The 23,992-nt window shown below is 42.6% G+C and overlaps 4 protein-coding genes across 4 annotated transcripts; 1 reads left to right on the top strand and 3 right to left on the bottom strand.

The window, feature by feature from the left end:
* The first annotated feature begins 56 nt into the window (after positions 1-56).
* Positions 57-3,203, top strand: LOC117862847 (cysteine synthase). Its single transcript, XM_072295155.1, has 2 exons — positions 57-2,852; positions 2,957-3,203. The coding sequence occupies exons 1-2, from the start codon at positions 2,351-2,353 to the stop codon at positions 3,154-3,156; spliced, it is 702 nt and encodes a 233-aa protein (XP_072151256.1). The 5' UTR covers positions 57-2,350; the 3' UTR covers positions 3,157-3,203.
* Positions 3,204-7,047: 3,844 nt separating this feature from the next.
* Positions 7,048-9,952, bottom strand: LOC117862521 (WAT1-related protein At1g68170). The gene is made up of 6 exons (XM_034746012.2): positions 9,359-9,952; positions 8,917-8,979; positions 8,319-8,438; positions 7,807-8,236; positions 7,536-7,687; positions 7,048-7,420 (listed from the first exon to the last, which is right to left on the bottom strand). The coding sequence occupies exons 1-6, from the start codon at positions 9,553-9,555 to the stop codon at positions 7,258-7,260; spliced, it is 1,125 nt and encodes a 374-aa protein (XP_034601903.1). The 5' UTR covers positions 9,556-9,952; the 3' UTR covers positions 7,048-7,257.
* Positions 9,953-10,138: 186 nt separating this feature from the next.
* Positions 10,139-12,777, bottom strand: LOC117862754 (fibrillin protein 5 homolog). Its single transcript, XM_034746265.2, has 6 exons — positions 12,050-12,777; positions 11,645-11,767; positions 11,103-11,201; positions 10,932-10,976; positions 10,762-10,835; positions 10,139-10,650 (listed from the first exon to the last, which is right to left on the bottom strand). Exons 1-6 carry the CDS (start codon positions 12,422-12,424, stop codon positions 10,566-10,568), a joined length of 801 nt encoding a protein of 266 aa, XP_034602156.1. The 5' UTR covers positions 12,425-12,777; the 3' UTR covers positions 10,139-10,565.
* Positions 12,778-13,764: 987 nt separating this feature from the next.
* On the bottom strand, positions 13,765-23,860 carry LOC117862753 (exocyst complex component SEC5A). The gene is made up of 21 exons (XM_034746264.2): positions 23,347-23,860; positions 22,328-22,485; positions 20,974-21,071; positions 20,701-20,895; positions 20,466-20,593; positions 20,204-20,362; positions 19,461-19,565; positions 19,095-19,169; positions 18,829-18,966; positions 18,543-18,725; positions 18,107-18,262; positions 17,891-18,014; positions 17,601-17,811; positions 16,801-16,916; positions 16,474-16,696; positions 16,227-16,320; positions 15,608-15,685; positions 15,222-15,278; positions 14,734-14,883; positions 14,417-14,623; positions 13,765-14,228 (listed from the first exon to the last, which is right to left on the bottom strand). The coding sequence occupies exons 1-21, from the start codon at positions 23,758-23,760 to the stop codon at positions 13,983-13,985; spliced, it is 3,315 nt and encodes a 1,104-aa protein (XP_034602155.1). The 5' UTR covers positions 23,761-23,860; the 3' UTR covers positions 13,765-13,982.
* Positions 23,861-23,992: the final 132 nt, after the last annotated feature.

The following is a 23,992-nucleotide window of genomic DNA, read 5'->3' as shown; positions in this document are numbered from 1 at the left end:
GCACCATGAACTGATCCAATCGAGTAGTGGCATGGATAAGATAAACGTAAACTTCACCTGTACAATGAGTCAATGACATTGACATGAATCGTTACCAAACGGCAAACGTAAACATTGCACCAGCTTACTAGATGCACAACTGAAACATGAAACCAGGTGCAAAATAAACCTGGTTGACTAGCCAATTCGTGAAAACCTTGAAACTCTCATCAGATAAACTACAGTAAAAGAAAATCCACTTTTCCTGATAAATGCAGCGGATTGTCTTTTACGCGTTAATAGAGACCATGTGTACAAAAAAGAAATTAATTTCACAACATTTAATCTAATAGTTTGCAGATTTTTTTTTACTATACTCTATACCTTTTAAATTTATGACGTTTAGGATAAGAATTAGCTTGTCCTAAGCGTCGTATATTTAAAAATGGAGGGAGCAGGTTTCATGTGAGTCTTAAATGTTTTATCTTCACCTAGAAAAGGTCAAAGATGTAAGCCATTCTTGGTGGGCAAAATTAAGCAAGCTGCAGCATAAAACACCAACAAAACTAGGATACAGGCAAAATGCTTTGGATGAAGAAGTTTGTTCACTACTTTCACTTGTTCATCCATCTTGATCTCCTAATTGATGAACATAGATTTTTCATAATCTAACATACCCTTTCTTTTATATAACTATGAATATATTATATGACATGCATCTTTAAATTCTAATTGATATTTAGGAATCCATTTGATGATTTAGCATTTTTATACAATGAAGGTAAGCCCCGGAGTCTGCACTATCAGGGATGCACACAGCCATAACAGATTTAGCAAATTATTCAGACTTGCGATGGTTAGCATGCCTAGGAAAAGAAAAGGAAAACAGCAGCTCAATCATCTGCCAAAAAAAATTTTCTGTCGTCTAAAATTACAGCACTTCAAATGTGTAGTTTTAAATGCACGTGAGCTGATGGTTGCAGCTCGATTGATTTAATGGTTTGGAAAAGGTGTGTCGCTGCATTGCTCATGTTTACAGCATGGAAGGAACGGAATCGGTGTGTTTTTAAAGAGAAAAAGCTTGAAGCCACATCAGGTTTTCCTGTTGATCCAAGAGTCCAGTTGTTGCAACGGGTACGTGGTAACCTAGAATTTGGTTTAAGTATTTTGTATCTTTATGTTATTGCTAAGTGAATTAATCAATTTATGTAACATCGAACCATATGTAACCCAGACATTCTCTCCTCTTCTTAAATAAATCAGCAATGCTTCTGCTTTATTTAAAAAAAAAGAAAAAGTGTCTGATGATAAATTTTAGTTGCACGCAAACCATTCAAAAATAGCAAGAGAAATGTTCCGGGGAACAAGGAAGTAAATTGACTTTTCTGTCGTCCACGATACGTCTGCATGCCCCTGAAGTACACAATGACGTGAGTTCTGCATTTGTCTTCACTAGAACATGCAACCAAATTTACTTTCTCTGCAACTAGCAACAGTCGGTTTTCAAGGTTTTCATCATCACGGATTCACGGTTATGCCACAAAAGGTACTAGTACTTTGTCAGGTATACGTACGGGCAACCTTGTAAGCATCAACAACTTTTGTAACTATCGGTAGAGATCGACATCATCCTTGGACAACTTCACCAAAGCCCTTAATCAAAGATCGACCAAGAACAACGAGAACACAAATGGCTAGGGCAAAGCACAAAGGCATCTCTGCATCTTTGCACCATCCACCACCAACATGTACCATATGCGTCGTTGCAGCCACGCTATAAAATGCTGCGTGTTGCGTAGCATTCTGCATCATCGATCAAAGACCTGTCTTGCTGCAGAGTGCAACACAGAGTGAGCAATGGGGGGATGGAGTCCGAGCTCTGAGACCGTCGAAGATCAGGGTTCAAAGACCACGAAAGATCAGAGTTTGAAGATCGCAAAAGATGTAACCGAAGTGCGTAAGCAAAGTTAATCTGCAAGCACGTGCATCCTTTTCTTTTCTTAGGGTAACTCGAATATGTCCATCTGAATTGACCTGCATGCACCGCAATTTTGTTTTGCTGCAATGGTGACAGTTGATCGGTAAGACCCCGTTGGTGTACCTGAACAAGGTGGTATCCGGGTGTGAGGCGCGTGTAGCTGCCAAGCTTGAGATCATGGCGCCCTGCTCCAGTATCAAGGACAGGTATATGATCAAGATTCAAGAATCGAGTGCCAACATTGCTCAGAAACAACTTTACTATCTGTTCACCTGGTGATGCTTCTCAGGATTGGTTATAGCATGATCGCCGACGCGGAGGAGAAGGGCCTGATCACCCCTGGAAAGGTGAGCGAGGGAGATCACTGACCCATTGCAATTCTTCGTTGCAACCATGCTCCGTGCTGACACCAATGCGCCAATGCGTATCGTATCTGAGCAGAGCGTCCTGATCGAGCCGACGGGCGGGAACACCGGCATCGGGCTGGCGTTCATGGCGGCGGCCAAGGGGTACAGGCTGATCGTGGCGATGCCGTCGTCGGTGAGCACGGAGCGGCGGGCCGTGCTCAGGGCCTTCGGCGCGGAGGTGGTGCTCACCGACCCGATGCTGGCCATGGACGGCGTGGTGCGCAAGGCCGAGGAGATCGCGGCGCGGACGCCGGGATCCCACGTGCTCCAGCAGTTCGCCAACCCCGCGAACCCCAGGGTCCACTACGAGACCACCGGGCCCGAGATCTGGAGCGCCACGGCGGGCAAGGTCGACATCCTCGTCGCCGGCATAGGGACCGGCGGCACGATCACCGGAGCCGGGAGGTACCTCAAGGAGAAGAACACTGGCTTGAAGATCTATGGCGTGGAGCCGTCGGAGAGCGCGGTGCTGTCCGGAGGGAAACCCGGTGAGACGCCGCACCTTCTTCTGCGATCAGCCCTGCTCTGTCTCACCTACATTGTCCTGCCTTGAGCACGTATTGTTGACGCTGCGTTGTTTCTCCAAGCTCAGGTCCGCACAAGATTCAGGGCCTCGGGGCCGGCTTCGTTCCCGGCGTGCTCGATGTCAGCCTCCTCGACGAGGTGTTCCAGGTCTCCAACGAGGAAGCCGCGGGCATGGCGAGGCAGATCGCCCTGAACGAAGGGCTACTGGTGAGCTACCTAGCTCATCGATCGACCGGCTCTGTTCCAAACTCTGCATCTGCTGACTGACGAGACGATCCCTCTCATCATCATTCAGGTCGGGATATCGTCGGGCGCGGCGGCCGTCGCCGCCGTCAGGGTCGCCAGGAGGGCCGAGAACAGGGGGAAGCTCATCGTCGTAAGCTGCCCGCGTCATCGGAGACCTTTCTCGGTTCTGTCGCGCAATGCGACGTGATGGTGGTCTGCTACCACGTTCTAAATCTAACTTGTTCTTCGTTGGTGGTTGCAGGTGATCTTCGCGAGCTTCGGCGAGCGATACCTGTCGTCGTTCATGTACGAGTCCCTCAAGAACGAGGCCGAAAGCATGGCCTTCGAGCCAGAGTCGGACGGTTCCTGATTCGATCGCTTTGTCCCTTTTTATGTATGTTGATGAAGAAGGCCTGCACTCACTCCAGCAGACCAAGACGACGTTCTTTTCTTTGAAGCTCACGCTTTGATATGCATATGCCATCAGCAGTTTTTCTATGGCCGGAAAAAATAAATTAAAATTCTCAACAGTGGGGTGACTTGGGAAAATTGGGGATTTCTATTTACTCAATCACACCAAACTGTTTACGAATAATTGATGACTTTGACTTTGCTATTCAGATTAATATTAATGACAGAAGTAGCACCATTCCTAGTAATTAATTGACAAAATAGTTTTTTTTTCAAAAATATATATTGCCTCTCTTTTTGTAAACAGTTAAAACTGGAGGTGTTACTTATTTGTAGTGAGGACGTATTACACAAACCAATTGAAAGTGCCTCGTGAAAAATATATATCTTAGTGGTATACTCTGAGACGACTATTGATGATGGTGTCAGCATACCCTTTTTTTATCCAACCTCACACTTTTGTTATACTTCAAAATGATGTCTTGTTATACAATTACAAGTATGAATGTTCTAGGTGTTTGCTATTCATTTAAACTAATCCTTAATCCTTAATAGTGTCTTAAAAAACCTTTTTCTCTTTATTTATCCAAAGAAGCGAAGATATCATGCATAATTCAAAAAACATTGTCCTTGAAATGCATGTTATACTGTCCATTGTTGTTGATCTTATTAACATTTACCTATACAAACTCATTGACTTAGGCCTTTTTTTCATATTGAGCAAAGCCATGTTCATAAAACGATATCATTGTGCATGTTTTTAGTTGACCCCGAGCAAATAATAGACTGCCATAAAATTGTGGTGCAGCAGTGCCCTGCAACGTCACACTCCCTCTGATCTTGCCAAAACAAAAGTACACTCCACCTGGTCCAATAATATGAGATGTATTTAATTGTTGATATGCATGTTGATCAAATTCTTTGATCGTTGATCACAACACCTGATTAACCATGTAGATTGGCAAGATAAAATCAATGTTAATAATTATTTTTATTCATAAGTGTACATATTATAAAAACTATTAGTCAAATTGTTACCTTATAGGCTATGTTGATGTTTTGATCGACATATATTTTAGACCGAATGAAGTACTAGACCTCTAAATAAGTTTTTACTAGAAAATTCATGTTACTGGTGAGCAGCTGATACGAGGATTGCTAAGCAAATATTTTTTTAGGAAGAAACATTAATCTACATTGGTAGGTAAAACAAGACATATGTTAATTTTAACCCCTCACCTTCAAGTATAAAATATTTTTACAGATTGGAATAAATTAATCCGGGTCAAGTAAAAAAAATTGAGATTCCAAAGATTCTGTCACAATTTTGGGGAATTAAATTCCAACAATGATATCATGGGAGGTTATACTTATGAAGATATAATTAATGATTTATAGAATATAGAAAAAGAACAATGAACTTTTAACAAGTGTGAGTTTTATATGTAATTTGTCTTTTGGTGTATGTATGTATACTAATATGGTATGGTGATAGGTCCAAATGAAAAATACAACATGTTACTTATATTTTGTTAATTGTGACCTAATTATCAGTAGTTTAGAATCAAGACTTTAATAATTTTAACCAGATCAAGTATTATATAAATTAATAAAAGTGACTCATGGAAAAAATATATATCTATTAGCATTGTATCATGGTCTTCCAGATGGTTATATGGAACATTGGAGATCAGACTTATATTAAGATGTATTAAGATAATAAAAGTTTATGTGAGCTATAAGATCTTATGTGAAGGATTAATGGCATTGTTAGACATTTTGTGGTGGTTGCATGCAAATTACAAGAAATAGTTTAGTAAACTTTGAGATGAGAAAATAAACCGGCTCATAAGCATAAGGACTGGTTTGGAGAATTTTAAGATCTCAAAGTATGGAAGAGTGTGAGAAATGAGAAAGATAATTGTGACAAAGGAAGACTGTAAGAAGTGCGAAAAGTAGTTGTGATAAGGGTTACATTTGACATTTAATATTTGATTTATGTTGATTATAAGTATTTTATTGCACTCCCTCATGAAAAAATAAAAACTCTTGTGGACATAATGTTATATAATATGACAAATGTGATATGAGGTAGAGAAGACATAATTGGGAGAACGACAATGTTTACATGCTACTTGGTCTAGTGACATTCTACTTACTATATGTAGAAGAAAATAGTACATTAAAGATGTGCAGTGATATGCCATAAATTTGGTGCATGCTTTTTATTTGAAGAGACTTTGAAACTCTTTATACTACTCATGTATCACATAACATTCTTACTTATTTGTTTTTGTAAATCTGGTGAGAAGACAATATATCTTGAGTTGAAAATAAGGGATTTACTCAACCATGGATGAAAAGTAGAAGGGAGAGAGCACCGGGTCACAATATCATTTGTGTTCAAGTTCTATACTCAGCATATGTGCTTGCATTACTAATTCTATGATCTATTTCAGTAAAAAACAATACTATTATCTCTACTTTTGTTAGGTTTGAGGTCAGGTGTGTTTTGTAAAACTCTTGTTTCTTCTTAATTGAAAGCTTCCCCAGACAAGTTCTCCAAAAAAGTAAGAGACAATACTTTTGTTTTAGTGGTATGCACTTGTTCCTAGAGGCTGCTATTGAAAATGATGGTGGCATACTTTTTCTCTTCCAAAGGAACACTTTTGTGATACCCCAAATTGATATACTTATATGTACCATTACAACTATGGGTTCCTAGTTTGCTGTTTATTTAATTAGAGATATTTTAGTTCACAGGATGACATGTTTGAGGGAATTACAAATAGTGTCTTGTAGAAGCTAGATTTTTTTCCCTATTTATCCAAAGACGTGAAGATCTAGTGCTTTATTGAAAACACCCTTTCAGTAACTCTTATTGCACAAAGTTTGGTGGTAATGAGTGACTGAATGCATGTTCTACAGGTTTAATTCCGCACTGTATTACTTTCCTTAAAGTACATGTTGTACTTGTCCTTGATCTTATTAATATTCACCAAGATGAACATAAGCCCATAAAACAAGATCATGGTTGAACATTTTTTTTTGTTGGCCCCAAGAGAATTGTAGACACAGCTGGGCGTAAAATTGGGTACTTTGCAAAATCATAGTCCCTCTCTGATCCTCCTGCAAAAAGAAAAATATTCCAAATGATCCATATATATATATATATATATATATGGTGTTAATATTCAAGTTGATCAAACTCTTTTATCGTTGATCATCCTGAATCATGTAGAAACACAACATTGGATCAATGTTAATACTTCTTTTTGTATGTGATTGTATAGTTTGTAGAGTCAAATCCTTACTATAGAGACTTTGCCAATATTCCAATCAACATTTGTATTTTAGATCAAATGAAGTACTAGCCCACTAAATAAGTTTTTTCTTCTGAAAATCCATGTTGGTAGAGGGAGGATAGCTAGCACATGTTAGTTGAAAAATAAATATTATATTCACCTCCACTAGCAGATAAACAGGACATCTGTCAACTTTGACCCCACACCTTCAAGCATGGGTACTTTTACGGATCGGAACAGATTGACCGCGGTAGGTAAATAACTTTTGAGATTGCAAAAGCTTCTGTCAAATTTTGAGATCGATTGCACCAGGCTTTACTCGCACATTATTTCTTTCACCAAGGACGTTGTGCGGTAATGCTGTAGCTGCCCCTTGTGACGCCGCAGATGGCTTGAGCAGGGTGTAATTGGCCGTAATTAAGTCTGGTCATTTTGTTTCACCATTGGCAGCATCAGCAGGAGCAGCAGTGGATTCCTTGCCCAGTTCTTCATCTTCTGGCTGAACACCCGCAGCTTTCTCCTGCGCTTCTCTCGCTTTGCCCCAGAGCACCATGTACAGCCCAGCCACGATCAGGACGGCACCCAGCGCGCTGCAAAAAATAAAAAAATAAAAAAAATGGCACCCACATCGCCCGTGAAAAAACAAACCACACAGAATCGATCTCCATGACCGATGCGAGCGCAGCAAGGGCACCATGTACGTACATCCCTAGGTGCAAGGTCTCGTCGAGGAAGATGGAGCTGAGCACGGCGACGAAGACGATGATTAGCGGGCCGAACATAGCCACGTACAGGGGCCCCCGCTCCCGCAGGCACCACGACATCAGCGGGAACGCGAGCCCGGACGCCACGACGCCCTGCAGATCGATCGTCGCATGAACGCATAAGAACGGCGAGCAGATCACCATCGATAAACTATCCTATTAAGAATTTAAGATTAAGAAAACGGCGTTCTAGATCGATCGGTAGCGCCCACCGCGTAGGCCGAGGAGTAGAGCCTGACGTCGAGCCCGAGCCGCCAGTGCGCGGCGTCCCGGTGGAAGCAGAGCGCGAGCAGCGCCGACTGGGCGGCGCCGGCGAGGCACACAAGCGCGGCGATCGAGTAGTGGCACGGGAAGGCCTCCCCGACCCGCGCCTGGATGGAGAGCCAGGCCGCGTAGCTGAAGCAGCTGGCGATGGCGAGGAACGAGCCCACGACCCGGGCGGCGGCGGACGGCGTCGCCGTCGGCCCCCGGGACAGGCTGTGGCGGTCGCCGTGCTGGAGCCCGGCGACGCGCGCGAGCCGGTGCATGAACACCATCTCCGGGCCCCTGTAGAAGGTCACCACCATCGCGCCGCCGAGGCCGACCAGCGTGCCCGCCAGCTTCGCGCGCCCGCTGGCCTTGCCAAGCTTGACGATCTCCTGCCTGTACTGTAGAATAGAATCATGGTGAGAATGAGATATGTGAATCAGTGAATGGAATTGGAGAAGGAGAGCAGTTCGGTGACCTGGTCAGGACTGCAACGATGAAGGTGGACTGAGGCGTGAGGTTGCTGAGAGCTGTGACGATGGTCGTTGAGTTCGTCAGCTTCATGGCGAGCACTAGCAAGTTCTGGTTTATAGTAATGCTGCATGTGTGTAAGCAAAAAAAGTAGTACTTACACATCCAAATAATGGTACCCCCTCCAAGAAATTTCTTGGTGAAACGCTCGAAAGCATTGCAAGATCAAGTACCCACGTTGGCTTAATTGTTTTTCTCTCAATAATCAGCACAGCCTATAGCCAAAATATTATGAAAATATTTGAATATATATCACGCCCTAGCAAAATATTACTCTTAAAAATCCATGCACCAATGGAAAGGCATCTGGTTGACGTTCACACACATTCAACATTTCCAAAAAATCAGGCAAAAATTTCGAAACCTAGTTCAACAGTTCATGAAAACCTTGCGAAAAATCCCGAACCTACAGCAGGAATTTCTGAAACATATCGACATTTTCAACATAACATTATTTAATGAATTTCAGTAGGATCTAATAAACACTTCCACGGTCTTCTCGGAAAAAAGAGGGCGAAAAAATGGTAATTATTGCCATAACTCACCCACAAAGTCCGCACAGGAATAAACCTAGCACCACCTTCATGGTTAGTGGTGGCCGTTTCTTCCTGTAATAAGGTATAGAAAAATATTCATTGATCAGTGCAAAAGCATATAATGACATTAACATAAAAATAGTGATGAACATGAAACAAGATGAATTATGTCTATGATTTTTATGTACAAGTTATAGTTTTGATATGCATAGCTCGAGTGTTTTCTTTTTTATAATAGCTTTACTTATTTTAAAAAATAATTTGTTTCAAAATTCGTTGATTTAGTTGGGTCCAATAGTAGGACAGACATAATTACAGAGTTGAGCAATATCGTTTTCTCTCCCGGTTTAAATAGTTCCCATGTCGATGACTAATGAGCAGCTGAGCACGCTCTGGCCTGTTATCACGATTTGTTTCTGCCGACTGATCTCTGATCTCTGCACGTACATACCGCTCGATGAAGAAGGCGAGCGGGCAGAGGAAGGCGGTGGCGAACATGAGGCGGTAGGCGACGAGCACGCGGACGTCCATGCCGTCGTCCAGCGCGAGCTTGATGAAGATCTGCAGCGCCGAGAAGACGAACTCCACCGCCACCATCGCCACCGCCGGCTTCGCGCCTCCCACCACCCCGCCGCCGCCGCTCCCCATGCCGCGACCGCCGGCCGGCCGGCCGGAGCACAATCTCGCACACTCTTTGCTTCCTTTCTTTCTTCGCTCAAGCGTAGTGCGACAGTGCAAGTGCCAGGTGGTGACCGACGCTGGCAACGGCCAACAACACGACACGAGCAAGCAGAGGAAGCAGAGGATGGATATGTGTGTGCTAATCTATATAGTCCGATTCGTCCTAGTCCTAGGATTCCATGTGCGGGGTTTTTTTTTTTTCCTCTCTTTAGTTTCTCGGTGTCGTCGCCGGGGACGCCGAGGAACGCCATGGCACGTCGCGGGAACCGATGGGCGACGGCCGGTGATGGCCCTGGCGACGTCAGTGCTGCGCTGCCGGACGGCCGCTGTACGTTCCGGCGCGTCGGCAGTGCGTCACTCCGTACGTGGCCCCGGTCGTCATCTCATCGTCACGAGCGCTGGCTCGGAGCGCCAACCCGAAGCACACATTCCTCATGCCCCTTCTGGCCCGGGAGATTGGATTTGCCATTCTTTATGCATTTGTAGCAAGTCTGGAACGACAAGAACATCGAGTGTTCTAGGTGTCTGATCGCAACAAGAACAACAATGATAACAAAAAAGTACTTGAATAAGTGTTTTTTCGAGCTGTACACTCATTATATCATGTCTTGCAAGGAAGAATGGTTCTATTTTTCTGCAAGGTTACAAGGAAGAATACTTGAACACTAGCAGTGTAAGATTGACACCAAAAAAAAAACAAAGAGGGAAGAATTTATCCAACAGCTGTACTGTCTGCCTCCTATAAGGTTCACCAATTCTCAATTCCCTATGTAGAAAATGCCCAGCTTCGCGTAATTGTTTTTCCAGAGAACGGATATACTGTTGTGTTCTCATCAAAATTCGGAAAGAACGTTGTGCAGCCTCTGAGCTGCACCGATCGAGCTGGTAATAACCATGTGAGCCGTAGGATATGCAGGCAATAATCTTCTCGGAGTGCCACGCTCCTTGTCAGAAAGTTACAAAAAAAAAAGGTCTTGTCAAACTTCTGATGGATCTGCTCTCTCTAGCACAAAGATGTTTTCCTTGTCATCTCTTCCGATCCGTAAAGATTCATCAACGTATCTATTCAAAAATTTGAGGAAGACAATATATTCAAATTTGTCGAATAGCTAGACATATACAAAGAACAAAAAAAATGTCAGTAGTAATCCACAATGAAAAAAAAAAGGATACGTTATCTCTAGCCAACCCTCTGGGTTGAATATGGCCAGGAGCATATCGTAGTTCTTCTGAAATATATTCATCAGCTGCGTATATAAATGTGGCAAACAATCAAGGCAAGGATTGGCTTTATAATACGCAGTTCCATGGTAAGATTCATGCTCTGGACAGCACAGTTTTACCTGTTCTGGGGTGATAGTTGAACTCTCAAGCTTGATATCAACTCTCTGAAACAAGAAGCTACAATTTGTGAGGAAGTTCCAGGCTTGCAGCGATCAGGATCAGCAGCAATCAGACCATAAAACAATTTCTAACCAAGATCAGGAATAATTAAAAGCAGAAAGAAGCCTTACTGTTTTGCTAGTGACACTGTATGAAGCTTCAATAGTGAACTTCCCCGATAATATCTTCAATGCTCTCGCGCTGAACTTTATCACATTTACCGCCTTTTCCTTTGGGTGTAGAGAAGTGACGCTAAATCTCCATTTATTTCAAGTGATAGCAAAATCAAAACTTACTTGGTCTGCAATTAGAATCTCTAGGTAACACTCGATTCAGATGCAATTCCTTCATGGCTATTATACCATGAATAACCCAAATGCAATTTGCATAGTCTAGGAAACACTCAACTCACATACAATTCTTTGGATGTTAGAAAGTTATTAAGCTTAGGACATGCTAATTAGTTCAACATTCAAAATATATCTACTTAGCTAACATGTTTTAAATGCCGTCATATATTTAAAGGATGGAGTGAGTTTAAAAGTTTGAGCTGATCAAGCGGCAACCCACAGCTAATCAGGAGGAACAGAACAGAGTAGCACGTCACAGATACTACGCACAATGACACAAACATCGGCATGACATAATTCCACCACAGGTAGCTTTCACTGACCTCTTTGACGTCAATTATCTGGAGGAAGTCCCCTAAGCTGATGAAATCTCGGAGCCCCAGCTTGGTCCTCTTCTTCCCCAGGATCGAGATGGTGCTGTAGATGAGCTTCCAGCAGCCGTCCACCTTGCACCACACAAACACCCCACTGTATCAGTACAGCACTCTACTGAACAAGTACTTGGCAGCTTCGCATACACTCTTTGAAGCTTTCTTCTATGCGCTTGTATCAGGCGGCTAAAACGCACGGTAGGTGTGTAGTAGCAAGATCGTGAAGCGGGTGCCGGAAAAACGCAAAGAATGTAAGGCGCGATCGGCATTCCAGAGTTCAAATGATGCTAGCTATGGCCCACTAGTACTCCGTCGCGTCCATCGTATCATGGTTGGTAGCTTGGTATGCTCGTTTACCTTGTCCTGCAGCGCGGCGGTGGGCTCCGGCGTGGGGTTCCGGGCCTCGAGCAGCTCCACCAGGCCGTGGATCTCCGATCGCTGCGCGGACGTCATCCCGAATATCCCCCTGTCCACGCCGTCCAGAGCTCGGTACAGTGCGGCCTTGGCGTCGCCCGCGCTCGCCTGCCCGGAGTCACCCGCGAGAGACACGCCGCGGCTCTGCTCGGGAGGCGCGGCCGCCCTCACGGCGCGCGATCCCCGGCGCTGCCGGCGCGGTGGAGGGAGGGCACAATGCGAGAGGGCGCCTGGTCCTCTCCCGCTCGTCGTCGCCGCAGACGCCGCGGCGCGGTGGCCGTGGCAGTGCGCCGGAGGGAGGAGGACGGTGGCTGCCATGGCGAGGAAGGCTGGATGGATGGCTAGAGAGCGCGGCGGCGGAGGTCACAGGGCGGCGGCCTCAGCTCCATGCTCCCCTGCTGCTGCTGCTGCTGCTGCTCGCCAGGAGGCGCTAATACGTGGGTGGCGGCCTCTGGTTGCACAACTCTGGCCACATCCGCGAGGATAACGTTGCGGGCTGTGACCGGTGAACGAGCAGAGCAGAGCATCGAAGCCAGCAGCTGCAAGCCTGCAAGTGAGCGTTGCGTACTTGCGTCAGCCTATCACACACTTGCACTGCTCTGCTCTGCTCTGCTCTTCTGGAGAACAGCAAAGATCCACAGAACGTCACGTGAGCTCGGTTAGAAAAAGATATCAATCCGTATGGAGCGGGGCTCGGATCTGGCTGGAGCCGGCGACTGAGACATGTGCAGTGCAGGCAAATACTTGGGAGACAAATTTAAGTACAGGTGCACCCGTGGAACATGCGCGGGGTGGGGGAATCCTGAATAAACAAGAGAACGGCAGTGGGTGCAACATGGGCTGCTACTGGAGAGAACTAGGCCATTGTGGCCTTGTCGGCCTGTGCAATCAACCAACAGTTAGATAACAGAATAAGAAGATTCGGGTGCGCCACATCAATGGCATGTCAAGGGGAAACTATGAAGTGTTTGATACTAATTAGGAGTATTAAATATAGTCTAATAACAAAACTAATTGCATAGATGGAGTCTAATTCGTGAAACGAATCTATTAAGGCTAATTAGTCCTTGAGCTTAATAGATTCATCTCGCAAATTAGACTCCATGTATGCAATTAGTTTTTGTAATTAGCTCATAATTAGTCCTCCTAATTAGCATTCGAACATCCAATGTGACCCTGCTAAAGTTTAACACCTTCTATCAAACACCTCCTATATATATATATATATATATATATATATATATATATATATATATATATATATATATATATATATATTGTTAGTATGAACCCATATTGAACAATCAAATCAAACATGGCTCACCCACTGCGTATAGATTCACGAATGGAAGCGGAAATCAGGAACGCACTCCAGCCAACATTTCAAACTCCCTCTTCAGTTTCATATCAAGTGACATTTCAGATCACAATAGCATTATCCAGGTTCAACTAGCCCGAGTCCACTAGAAAACATTCCACAGAGCACGCAAACACTGGCCAATGAATAAAATAATTAACATGCGCCCGATACAACATTTGCACATGTTCAAATACACAACCAGGTCAAATGTTACAGCAGGAGCGGTGTAACGGCCGCGAGAGACAGCCGCAGACCAGCAACTTCAGGTAAACAAAGCTTGTGGTGGTATCTTCAGAAATCACGGCAACAATGTTCAACTCATTGAGATTTGGAGATTATACAATTAGATGGTCACCTGTACCCGCCCTTTTATCTTACAACACCAAAAGAATGGATCAAAATTCATAATACAAGACAACAGGATGATAATTACAAGAAATGTAAAAAAAAATACATGCCCAAGAGAGAGAATGAGATACAAAAAAAATCTGGGAAGGATGCACTCAGCATTCAAGCTCACCGGCGTCGCCTGGAGACTACAGGAGAACTTGAACCTGTCTGCTGCCGTCTAAAACTAGGAGAGGAGGTTTGCACCGGTGCGTGCTGTGGTGCTGGTGCATGGTAAGAAGAATAAGCAGCAGGCTTTGAGGCTGCCGGTGCAGATGTCGACTGAAGAGTAGACTCCATGAAGCATGCTATATTTAACCGGGTTCTCTCCAGCTCCCCTTGCAGCAGATCACTACTGTACTGTTGAGCAAGTGCCTGCAAAGCAGATAACATTTTTCCGATTATACACAGTCCGTTGTAAGAAATGCCAACAAGTTTCCGTAAGTAGCATAAAGCTAATACAAATTTAATGTAACACTATCCTGACAGATGTATTTTACATCTATCATCAATTTGCAAATGAGCATCATTAATCCATAAGTAGAACACTTTGGGGCACTTACAAGCAAATCATCAGGTGAGACTGATGGTTGTCCATCTGAGGCAGTATCTTCACTGCCACGAGTCGGTCGACGATGGTGTCCAGGATTCTCCAAGGCTTCTGCCACACTTTCACAGGCCTTTTCCAATAAATTCTCTTGAAAGGATTTCAGCGCCTGCTGTGCCTCAGGTGAGAAGTATGTCTGTAGTACTGTCTCAAAGTACTCAAGCTGCAGGCATATAACATAAAATGTTGTAAACTAAACAGACTTGCTGAACCATTAACCTAGCTAGGACTGAAGAAGAATCTTGTGACAAATAGAAGTAATTAAACACTTACCTCAAGCATGAGCTGACAAAAACCATTTGCATCTAACAATCTGATATCTTTTGTCTTATTCTCATGGAAAACACTAAGAAAGATATCAACCAAACCCTCCACCAAAATTTTCATTGTCTTCTCCAACAAAGGCCGAGCACCAGAGTATACCTGAAATCACGCAAAAGTTTAAGAGTTGTGTGATATAGTCAAACAGAACTCTAAGATAGACATATTGAAAAATAAATACTAAAACTTCAGAGGGGAGGGTAGCAAGTCATTCTATCCTTAAGCAGGTTAAGTACTCAGCAAAGGTTCTTTTTTTCTTATGCAAATATGAATATAACAGTTTGACATAGAACATGTGGGCAGTGGGCCCAAAGATAATACCTAAATTGTCCAGTAAAAGTAGTTTGTTCTTAACCCAATTTCAAGCACATTAATAGGAAAGACAATGATGTCATGACAAGATCTAAATAACCATAACAAGAATAGAAAACGATGGAGACCTCTGCATGTACTGCTACAAGGATGTGTAGTAATTCAAGAGTTGCATCCCGAATGCCCTGCAAGGAGAAAGCGATAAAATTGAGATCGTAGTATCACAAGACAACAAAAGCCATCGGTACAAGTCCACAACAATAAGCATAAGGAAGTCAAGCCATTTTCATTAAATGTATCCTAAGTGCCAGTCACGATCTGTACAAGCAGACTGAACCCACAATATATCCTAGATGTAAGTGCTCTTCCAGTAAATAGCAAGATGCTACAAAGTTTGAACTAAATCCCATGATCGAAAGTCCAGTTCTAAAATACCAATGATTATTTCTTTTTTTCTGAAACACATGGTGCCATGGCACAAATGGGATTTGGTGCTCTTTGTTACACTACATACCTTTACTGGTGGTGCTGCTCCCCAGTGAATCCCAGAATCCAAAAGATAACTTTGTGCAGCACTTCTGATCAAGTTTGACTAATCAAACAACAAAACAAAATCAGGATGAGTAGAGGAAAGGTGAATTAACATAATTAACCCAGCATCAGTAAGATCTGTGAAATAGATTTACAGTTGTTCCTAACATTAGTAGGATCTACAAAATTTCCTAGCACTTCCTCAAGAGCTATGGGCCTCCGTTACAACTATTCTTGCCTGCTACTAACAGTTGTCCAAGGCACAAAATAATATGAACAAAATTGCTGCACTCATGCAAAAAAAATATACTGCAAAACTACACTAGCACATAAGTTTGTTACTTCACATGCTTCATTACGTTATTTTGGGTGCTTTATTAAGTTGTTTCAGAACTATAGTACTATTGAGGAATGAGAAACATTATGTCGGTGCTTGAATTACAGAGATTGAGCATGTAAAATATATCAGAGAACAAGCTTTACTCACCAACATGAAATTGAAAGGAAGCTACTGGAGTTATAATAAATATGTTAATTTTCCAAAATGAGAAATTATGCATCTACTGGTTAATCAACATCATGTTCTGAATTGTGTACCATACCTTAGCAAAGGTATACTGGTCCAGGACTTTCTCTTCAAGTGCAGAGAAAGATGTCATCAGATCTCGCATGTCAGAACTTCGTTCATCATTATTCCTGTGATGGAAATTTCCATTGAATAGTTTAGAAATATCTAGAAAGCAGCTTTTTAATGAGTATAGGCTTCCCAGTATCAAGGCTCCCGGTAAACATGAGAAGTATACAATTCCACAGAGAAAGAGGAGGGAAACTTGATGAACTATCAGGTACCTGACTGGAGACCAAATATGTCTATATCTGGTATACAGTTCATCTGAAAGTTCAGCTTTGCAATACCCAATGTTACTCAAAACAACCAGTAGTTTCTTGTGCAAATCTCCATCTATGGTAGTGGATGTTTCTCTGGTACCATTTATGTAACCATTTTGGACATAATTGTTTTCTTTGTTCGATCTGTTCTGAGCTAGTTCCCCTCCAAACCTCTCCAGGTAACCTGAAGCATTTGCAAAAATTGTCAAAAAAAATCTTTGGAGAATGATGCTAACAGTAGATGTGCAAATTGGAAGATTCCATTTGCTACTTAGAAAAACTTCGTACCAGCAAAATCCAGAAAGGAATTTAAAAATGCAAGTCTGACAGACTCATTAATTTCCTGAAGTGGTTGAGAAATGTCATATGATTTCGCAGTCTCGCTCATCAGATTAAGAATCATACTGAAACCAAAAAAGAACAGATTAGGGACCATTTTCCATTAAAAATAACTACAAATTACAAAGCCGGGAGACTACTTGCCATTTTACAAATTTCAGCACATGGAAAGTTCTTTTTTTTGTAATGTTGTAATGCACATTTTAGATGCAGTTGATTGAATATAGAACTATAGATGTGGAATCACTTTGAACAATCATGCTCAAGACAAATTTTGGATTTTCCAGAGCAAGGGGAAAGAGTTGAGACACAAACTGTGAAAATAGGATGAAGGGATTCATTCATGGCTAAGCAAAGAAAATAACCAGAACCACAGAATCAAAAGCACAAACCTAAAAAATCTTTAAGTGGTGAAAGCTTATGCTTGATCTTTACAACAATGAAAGTTAAAGCAATAAGATGTACACAACAGAGTAAGAAAATAGATAGATGTTGTATCTAACTCTAATAATTTCTTCCTGACACCATAATAACCATACTCAATGGCAAAAAGGAATTATCCCTTTCGCGCAAAAGAAGCAGCAGTTATCTATTAGCAAAAAGATAGTCAAAGATGGCAAATTGCGAAGTAACAATGCAAAAGGATAACAATTTCACAGGGTTTTTTTTTTGGAAATAATGCAGCATAAGAAACTAAATATGGTGGGGGGGGAAAGGTGCAATACTATATACAAATAAAGAAGTCTTACTTATCAATCCGGTCCATTGCTGAAATTGTGATGTCACGGAATTCCAATGGCATGCATGAAATTGCATATGGAGACTTGTTTCTCTCAAGGGTGGATAAAGTAACCCAAGTCTCATCTTTTGATATCTCCTTAGTTGTTGCCCGCATCCATGAACAAAGCCGCAGAATGTAAAGCTTTGTCATTTCAAAATGAAGGGCGCGCAACATTTTAACTGGCATAATTGTTAACACATTCAGGATACAAGACAAATTTTGCAAGCTTTGGATAAGCTCCTGACGAAGAGGACATACCAGCAGTTGGAGACGAATCTTTCCCTTCAAGGGTCTGACAGGCCTTAGCTATTTCTTTTATAGTGTCACTCATGTATGGACGAAGAATGTTGCATTCCTCAAAATCACGGAAGGTATTCTGAACCTGTTGATGTCAAATCATGTTTAACAATACAGTCAGATGTTAACTGCTAAGTAACACGGTTCTCAAAATTCCAAACAACACACTAACTGTACCTTGGTGTCAAAAGCCGATACGGTAGCCCGAACCATACTGGCAACTTCATCAAGAGTATGGTTCGTGTACTTTGCTTCTCCACCTTTCTCATCAGTCTTATTTGCGCCCGGCTTTGCATTCATGTCAGCATCAGAAACGACAGTCCCAGTAGCTGCCTGTAAAGAATATGTATAATTAGCGAATCCATGTAAATCTCTTTTTAAGACACAAGTCAGTACAACATAGCTCATTCTCATCTTTTAAATGAGGATTGAAGGAGGCATCACTATCAGAAATACACTTTTAATTCAGTTTATTATTGCACAACCATAGGGGTGGAAGTATTTAGTTTCAGCAGCTCAGAAAAACTATATGCTTTGTTGCAAGAACTAAATAACGTCGCAAGACCTATAGTTACCATGTGAGTGAGTTACTAACAATTCTTCCTGTTCATACCTTGGCAAATTTTCCACTGAAGACAGATAAAGCTAATCTCCAGAAAGCTGGAACATGCTGGATAAGTACAGAAGTTAGCCTTCGAATGTAGCTAGCCCTTAAACCATCAGCTTCTTCAGCCATAAAGTTTGTTGACAGCTGATCAGCTCGGGGAGAATCACCGATGGTGGAATCAACTTCCAACTAAACAAACAATAGGAACAAAGTCCACATTAACATAGGAAAAAAACACATAGATAGCATGAAAACGTGATTTGCACTGAACTACGGAAAGTAATATGCTCACAGATTTATTTGAATCTTGTTGCAGCTGCCTCCACTTTGAATCAGATAGCATTTTCTCACGAATTTTATTTTGCAAAATCTCCATTCTTGCTTCATGATCTTGAGTACATTTTTCAAACAATCCATGGATCCTGCTATTCTGAAAGGAAATATTAAGACATAAGTATAAAGATAACAGAGCCAGAAGTCACAGATCTGAGAGCACAAGTAACTTAACAATAAGAAAAGTTCAGTTAGATTATAGAATACATCTTTAGATAAGTTTACCTGAATATTTAGATAGTGCCACACTGGATCCGTTTCAGGTTCCAACTCCAATAGTAGACGAACAATGTTCTCAAGCTGAATGGTAAATAGAAAATCAGTAAGCAAACAGAACAAAATCATCAGATAACTTTAGTCTTAAAATAATGTGAGTAGTTAATACTAGGTAATCAACTAGTCCATTTTAGAAAAGCAAATGTACTATAATCACCTGCTGACTGCCTTCTATTATGTTATTGCTATCTTTATCTGGTTATGTTCAAAATTCCTTAAACCTAAACTTGCAAGCTAAACCATCCTTTGCTGTCAACAAAAGTAGGTAAGTTCTAGATGTCTCCAAGAAAGATATTACAGGCATGTCCCACTAACCTCAGCAAGGTCAAGATGAGGATCCTCCATTGACTTATAAAGCATGCCCCTGAATTCTTGCATCACCTTTTCCACTTCCTCGAGTACACGTTTTAGTATCCCCACCTGTAGGTTGTTCACCGTAACACCATATAGTAAACATACTGAATGCAGTAGATCTACAGTTGCTGTAGCATATAGTGCCTAGCAACAAATGATGAGGCCAAAGAACACTATGGAGAAATTTGCATGAGCTACACTTCAGCATGGCACCATCCATAATTTTCTATGGTAACAGATAACAAAATCAAACAGTCGAAAAACAAATGAGTCAGTTCACCAAGGACTAAGTATTCATAAGGTTAGTACATCACTAAACATAGCATTTCTAAGAGCTTTGTATGAATCAGCCATGCTCATCAATTACTCATTACTTCCATTTGAGAGTGGAGATTATTATCTGATGAGACACATATGTACATAATATAAAGAATACATAATTTCTCACATACAAACTGGAATTTAATATTAAACTCATTTTTTCTCTATACACGTGCCCAGTCCTACAGACTAGTGAAAATAACCCACTCAGGCCTGGTAAATGCATGCCAACTGTAAAAAAATATGACTCATAAGCACTTTCAGTATCTTAAAAGGTAAGATAAGTTTCTTCCATAATGCTCAGTTTCTGAACAACACTGATCCTGTCCCTTCCTACCCCTGTTGAATACCAGATGTAAATAATAATTTAGAAGTTGGCGTACATGAGAAGGAAGAACAATCGACTTTGCTTTTTGGTACTCTCTGACAGCAAGATCGTATTCTCCTTTTCTAATGTTCCCACGGATTGCACTTGGTAGGTTAAATAATGTCCGGAATCTTTGAAGCATTCCCTGAACAGATCTGATCTTCTCAGCTTGAGCCTGTGGCAGGAGGTAGGAATTTAATGCACCCAAGAAGAAATGTTAAAGCAGTTGTAATCAAGTTGGATGAAAAGTAGTTCTAGAGAAAGCTTAGTCTGTATACCTGCCTCTCAAATAGAGGCTCAAATGCACGATTTGCCACACCACTAATTTTTTGTGTGACTGAATACAAATGAGCAGTACCTGCACCTTCAGGATCTTCCTCTATCTGTCTCAATTTCGACTCAATGTCTGCCAAAAAAAATGTGTATTACAAAGAGAAGCAAAAACTTGCCCAGAAGCAAAAGATCATGAACATTTAATGGCAATAGTGGCAGATCTAACAACTAAATAAATACCATCTATCGTAGTTTTGCACGAGACAAAACAATCAAAGTTCTCCTTGACTAACTGTTTTTTCTGCTGTGTTCTCCCTTTGAGATCAGTTTTCAAGGTAAGAGCACCAGACTCTAAGTCAGCAGCACTTGTGTCTTTGTGGACCCACGAAAGGAAAACCTTGGGATCAAAATTTGGAGACGAGTATATAACTTTTTCTGCAAGTGCAAAAGTAGACCTCTTAGTAGGCATGAATATAACACAAGAAGAGATTCCAACAAAATCATAAGGCATACCTCTCATACTGGGGTCCAAACCTTGAGACTTCTCCCTTGAAATTGGAGAACTTACCGATGCATCAGTGATCAATCTCAGGGACTTATTATCCATGACACTGATAAGGTAATAAATATTATCCAATCATGCATAGGACGTGGAGATGGATGCGGACAATCTTAACTTGGTTTTATTAGTTGAAATTAATTCACTTATCCTACAGAACATCTCACACAGGGCAAAAAGTAATGCACAATGCAACACTACAAATTCGTGTAGAGTTTAATACTTGCGGTGTCCCAATGTGTTCAATTCCTTGGTAAGGTCCAGCAACGTGCTTTTAAAAATTACATAAATTAACTTTAAGTATTATGTACAGCCTTTTGGCCCCAATTCTAGCTTCAGCTCCTCTACTAGAAGATAAAAAGAAACCAAATGGCTGATTTTTCTAGTTGCCTTTTAAAGAAGCTGAGGCTGACACCAAGAAAGATGCCAAGAGCTTATCTTTCCCATATTTTCTTTAGCTCCCACCCACCTTTAGCTGGCTACTGGCCTTGTCCAAGCAGTTTCTGCGTGGCTTCCCTTGAGAAGCTAGCTTCTCTACCCAAAGAGAAGCAAATTCCAAAAGCAGATGAAGTGAACCACAGCCAGACAAGCTTATGTTTTTTAAGTGTGTATGAATTCCGCCGCAATTACAAAAACATAAGAAACAAGAAAGAGATGCTAGACCAGCATACAGAAAGATGCTGATCAGAACTTCAACAATGAGGCATCTCCCGAAGAGGAAAAGGTAATCCAGTAAAATGAAGGGAAAACGTTGCAGCTTATGCCAAATGAAAGAAGTGAGAATAGGACACGAAAAGGAGCATATTTTCTTTATAAAATGCTTCTTAAGTGGGAAACAACCAGTGTTCGCCTAACGGCCTAAATGGCCGTTTAAACGGGGTCTACACAGTGAACGGAGGCCAACTGTTTTGTTTAGGCCGTAAATGGTCCATTAAACGGAAACGGGTTTAAACAGTCAAAAAACAGGATTAAACAGGCTACAGAACAGAAGTAAACGCCATTATACAGGCTAAATGGCCGTTTAACACAATGTTTAGGTGAACACTTTCAATTCCACTTGAATTCTTATATCCATAAATATATATACTTAAGTTTTTTCATGGATAAATATGTATATTTGGTTTGTTGCATGCATAAATATGTGTACTTGGTCTTTTATATGCATAAATATACGTACTTTCTAGAATACTTGATCTTTTATGGACATGATTATGTATATTTTGAAGATAAAGTACAAAACTGTTTAGACCGTTTAATTCCGTATGGAACACATGAAATGATCAAAGGTTTGATGATATAGATAGTTACCCAAGGCCCAATGGATCCAAAACCTCTACTCCTTTCGGTAGAGTCTGTACAGTTGTGAGGGCCTTCCGGGTTGCTGCAGCTGCTGCTGCTTTCTGATCAAGTGCTTGAATGCTAGGCGCTACTTTTGCTTCACGCATTTCTCGAACCTTGCGAGCAAGCTGAGTGAAGCAAAGAAGGGTACACATAAGGCATGTTCAGCATTAGTATGAAAATGCAAATGAGGCTAAATAAAACATCGTTTTCAAAGTATTTGGCAACTATTATCTGGAGAAAGCAGATATGCCATATCATGGTAAGAAAATATGCAAAGTTGGAAACAATCAAGAAATTGGAAAACACACCAGACAAGACAACTGAGGGTTTGGCGGGGAGAGATATTCCTATGCTCCACTGCATATCACTATATTAGTTATTTGAATTTGAAGTTAGAAAAAAAATGAGGTGTGATTTATTCCCTTATTCAGAAATTTGCAAACCTAAAATCAAACAGTAATGCATAGTTATCATAGCTGCAGGTAGGCAATTGGTGCAACGAACTGATCAATGTGTGAAGCCCAACCACAGCGACTTATTGCTCTGGTTCTATTGATTCATTGTCTAATTCATAATCTCGCATAGGTATTGACTCCTGTGATTACACCACGCCAGCATTCGCAGTCCATACAAGAGCCAGATTCTAGCACTAACTAACTACTAAGTTCACCCTGCCAAACAAGGCAGGCTTACTCAGGAGTGCCACAGCTGGCCCAACTCACCGGACATTTCAATTGTTCAAGCTCAAGTGCTTTGCTAGGTATCAGAATTCGCCATTGTTAAACCAATGTAGCGTGACATGACATACTTCACACGGTCAAAGCAATAGCTGAATTTCGGCGATCAAGGACGTTGATCAAGGACGTTGCCAGCTCACTAAGCAAACGAAATTGGCATTATCACTGAACCGCGCGATCTCTGCAAGGGCCTAAGCAAGCACAGCAACCACCGCCCCGCGAGATCGAGATCTCGGTGATACCCCGTACCTCTGCCTCGTCGACGCGCTTCCAGCTCCTGGGCTCATCGTCGTCGAAGTCCCCGTCGTCCCGCGACGCGGCCCTCCGCGCCCCAGCGCGCCCGCCGCCCGCGCCCCCGCGGGGCGGCGGGGGCCCGCGGGCGCGGGGGTTGTCGTCCTCGTCGCCGGAGGAGATGGAGAGCAGCTCGACCTCGGAGTCGTCGTCCTCGTCGCCGCCGCGGCTGGGCTGGCGCGCCTTGGCGGGGGCGCCCCGGGCGTTGCCCCCGCCGCCGCCGCCGCGCGCGTTGGGGGCGGGCGGGCGGACGAGGTTGACGACGGGCTTGTTGGCGGCGGGCGGGCGCTGGTGGCTGAGATCACGCGCCGCCTGCTCCTGCAGCGCCATCTGGAGGAGCTCGTCCTCGTCGACGTCGCTGTCGCTCGCCATGGCCGCGGGGCGCCGGGGGCTCGGATCTGGGGGGGCGCGGGAGGAAGGTGGAGGGGAGGAGAGAGCGCGTGCGTTAGACGAAGAGAGAGAAATTTCGGTCTGGACTTGGGCGGATGTGATGGCCTTGAATCTGTGTGGGGGGATGGTCCGGCTGGACCCGAATGGCTCCCTCCGTAGCACGAGCGTTGGACCTGGCGGAAGCAGATCCTCTGCAGTAGCTGCAGAGAGACTG

Source organism: Setaria viridis, chromosome 7 (assembly GCF_005286985.2).
Source record: "Setaria viridis chromosome 7, Setaria_viridis_v4.0, whole genome shotgun sequence".
NCBI classification, from domain to species: domain Eukaryota; kingdom Viridiplantae; phylum Streptophyta; class Magnoliopsida; order Poales; family Poaceae; genus Setaria; species Setaria viridis.
This window is presented reverse-complemented; position numbering and strand designations above follow the sequence as displayed.